Source organism: Colobus angolensis, unplaced genomic scaffold, assembly GCF_000951035.1.
Source record: "Colobus angolensis palliatus isolate OR3802 unplaced genomic scaffold, Cang.pa_1.0 Scaffold17, whole genome shotgun sequence".
In the NCBI taxonomy this organism is placed as follows: domain Eukaryota; kingdom Metazoa; phylum Chordata; class Mammalia; order Primates; family Cercopithecidae; genus Colobus; species Colobus angolensis.
Window position 1 is genome coordinate 2,649,209 of NW_012114821.1, and position 1,911 is coordinate 2,651,119.

General features: G+C 66.0%; 1 protein-coding gene across 1 annotated transcript in view; it reads right to left on the bottom strand.

Annotated features, from left to right (window-relative positions):
- Positions 1–21: 21 nt before the first annotated feature.
- Positions 22–1,911, bottom strand: part of LOC105509123 (brain-specific angiogenesis inhibitor 1-like) — a 26,615-nt gene continuing 24,725 nt past the window's right edge. The window contains exons 12-15 of the mRNA XM_011938226.1: positions 1,771–1,891; positions 965–1,000; positions 705–812; positions 22–219 (exon numbers count right to left, since the gene is read on the bottom strand). Of these exons, the coding sequence (XP_011793616.1) occupies positions 22–219; positions 705–812; positions 965–1,000; positions 1,771–1,891 (463 nt within the window). The remainder of the gene's footprint in view (positions 220–704; positions 813–964; positions 1,001–1,770; positions 1,892–1,911) is intronic.

The following is a 1,911-nucleotide window of genomic DNA, read 5'->3' on the forward strand; positions in this document are numbered from 1 at the left end:
GCGTGGCCGCCGCCCACCCGCTCAGACCTCGGTCTGGAGGTCGATGATGTCCTGGCCCACCAGCGGGATCGTGGCGCCCGACCTCTCCCACTCCACGCTGCGAAGCTCCAGTGGCGACGGCTGCAGCGGCTCCAGCTCCTTCTTCACCCACGTGGGCGTCCCGTGGGCTTTCCGGAGGCTCTCCCAGGGCCTCTTGTTGGGCGTCTGCTGCTTTTCTGGCTGCTGGGTGGCCCGGTAGTGCAGGAGGGGTGGGGCCCGGAGGGAGAGCCATGAGCCCGAGGAGCGGGGGGAGAAGGCAGACACGAATCAGTGAGGAAGGGACAGGAGGTGGGGGACAAGGACAGGGGACAGGATGAGGCTTTCAGGACAAGAGCCCAGAACAGAGCTGGGCAGCAGCAGGCGCAGATCCTCTCCCCAGCCTTGGCAGAGGTTGCGAACCCCACAGTCGGGTCAGGCTATGGGGGCCCTGCGCTGGATTGGCTCCACCCTAATCCAGACCCCTGGCCGCAGGAGCAGGCTCGCGACCGCTCAGCTCCCAGCATGGCCATGACCTCCAGAGTCTGGCATGGCAGGGTCAGGCCGGCCCTCAGGGACAGGCAAATGAATGAATGAATGAGTGGATGAAGTGGGCAAAGCCAAGGAAGAAGGGAGACGAAGCCTGACCTAAGGGCTCTCCCCATCCCGCCCCTCCCTGCCCTTCAGACCTTGCTGTCCGGGCCCAGCACCTCCTTGTCCTTCTCCGCTGCGTGCTGCAGCTTCCGGTTCAGGTCCTGGAACATGTCTTGGTGCCGCTTCCGGGTGTGCATGATCTTCTGCAGGTGGGGTCTGGACAGTGAGTTCTGGCCCAGGAGCCCACCCTGCCCGCCCTGCCCGTCCCCTGGCTCCCAGGGAGCTGCCTGGCCATGTGGGAGCTCAGAGCACATCTGGCCCTAAGTGTCTAGGGGAGGCGGACACCAGGACTCACCTCAAAGTCCAGTTCTGCATACCGCGACTTCCGCCGCTGCAGGGAGAAGGGGTTCGTGAACATTCGCCAAGGGTCCCTAAAATCTCCTGACAAGTCCACGCCTCTCCCTGCCTGAGACTGAGGGCATCAGGGACTCGCTCATCTCATCCCTGCCTTCAGGGACCAGGCCAGACCCAGGGGACATGTCTGGGGACGCACTGAGGCAGTTCCTCCAGCTATGCGCTGGGTGCCAGCGAGCAGCCCCAGGGCTGGGCTGGGGTGTTCAGCTCGCCTGCCCACGACTCACTCCCCAGGATCAAGGAGACCTGAACTTGGGGCCACATGGCTGGGTCCCCCGACAGAGAACTCAGGGACACGGGGCAGCATCACCAGAGGCCAGGAGTCAGGTGGTGGGGACAGGCTCCCCCCAAAACCACATCCTGCAGGCCGACTGAGGCCAGGTCAGCTGCAGGCTCCAGGCTGACCTAGGCAGGTACGTGCCGCCAGGCTGCCCCATGGGCTGGACTAGCGACTGTGCAAGGTGCAGGTCCTGCTTCGTGGGTACAGACTGTGGGTCCCTGAGCCCCTTTGAAACGGGGTGAGACCACACTGCCAAGCCTAGGGTAGGGACCACATGGCAGACGTACTCAGCACACCCAGCAGGGCCAGGGGTGGGGGGTGCAGCTGGGAGGCAGAGCCAGCACGCCTGGGTCCCAACACAGCCCGCCCCGCTGACGGCGTGGGGGTCCCACACCCAGCAGGGGTGACCCAGCTGCTGCAGCCCTGCCATCGCTGGCTGGGGTGCAGCCCACCCCTGCCCCCCTCACCTCCAGGGAGCTCACAGACAAGGTGGCGACATTCTCGTTCTTGGTGCTGGGCCCCGTGCTGGGTCCCGGATGGGCCGCAGGCTCCCCGGGCTCCCCCAGGCTGGGGGGTGCCGGCTCCAGACTGGGTGGTGGGGGCAGGGG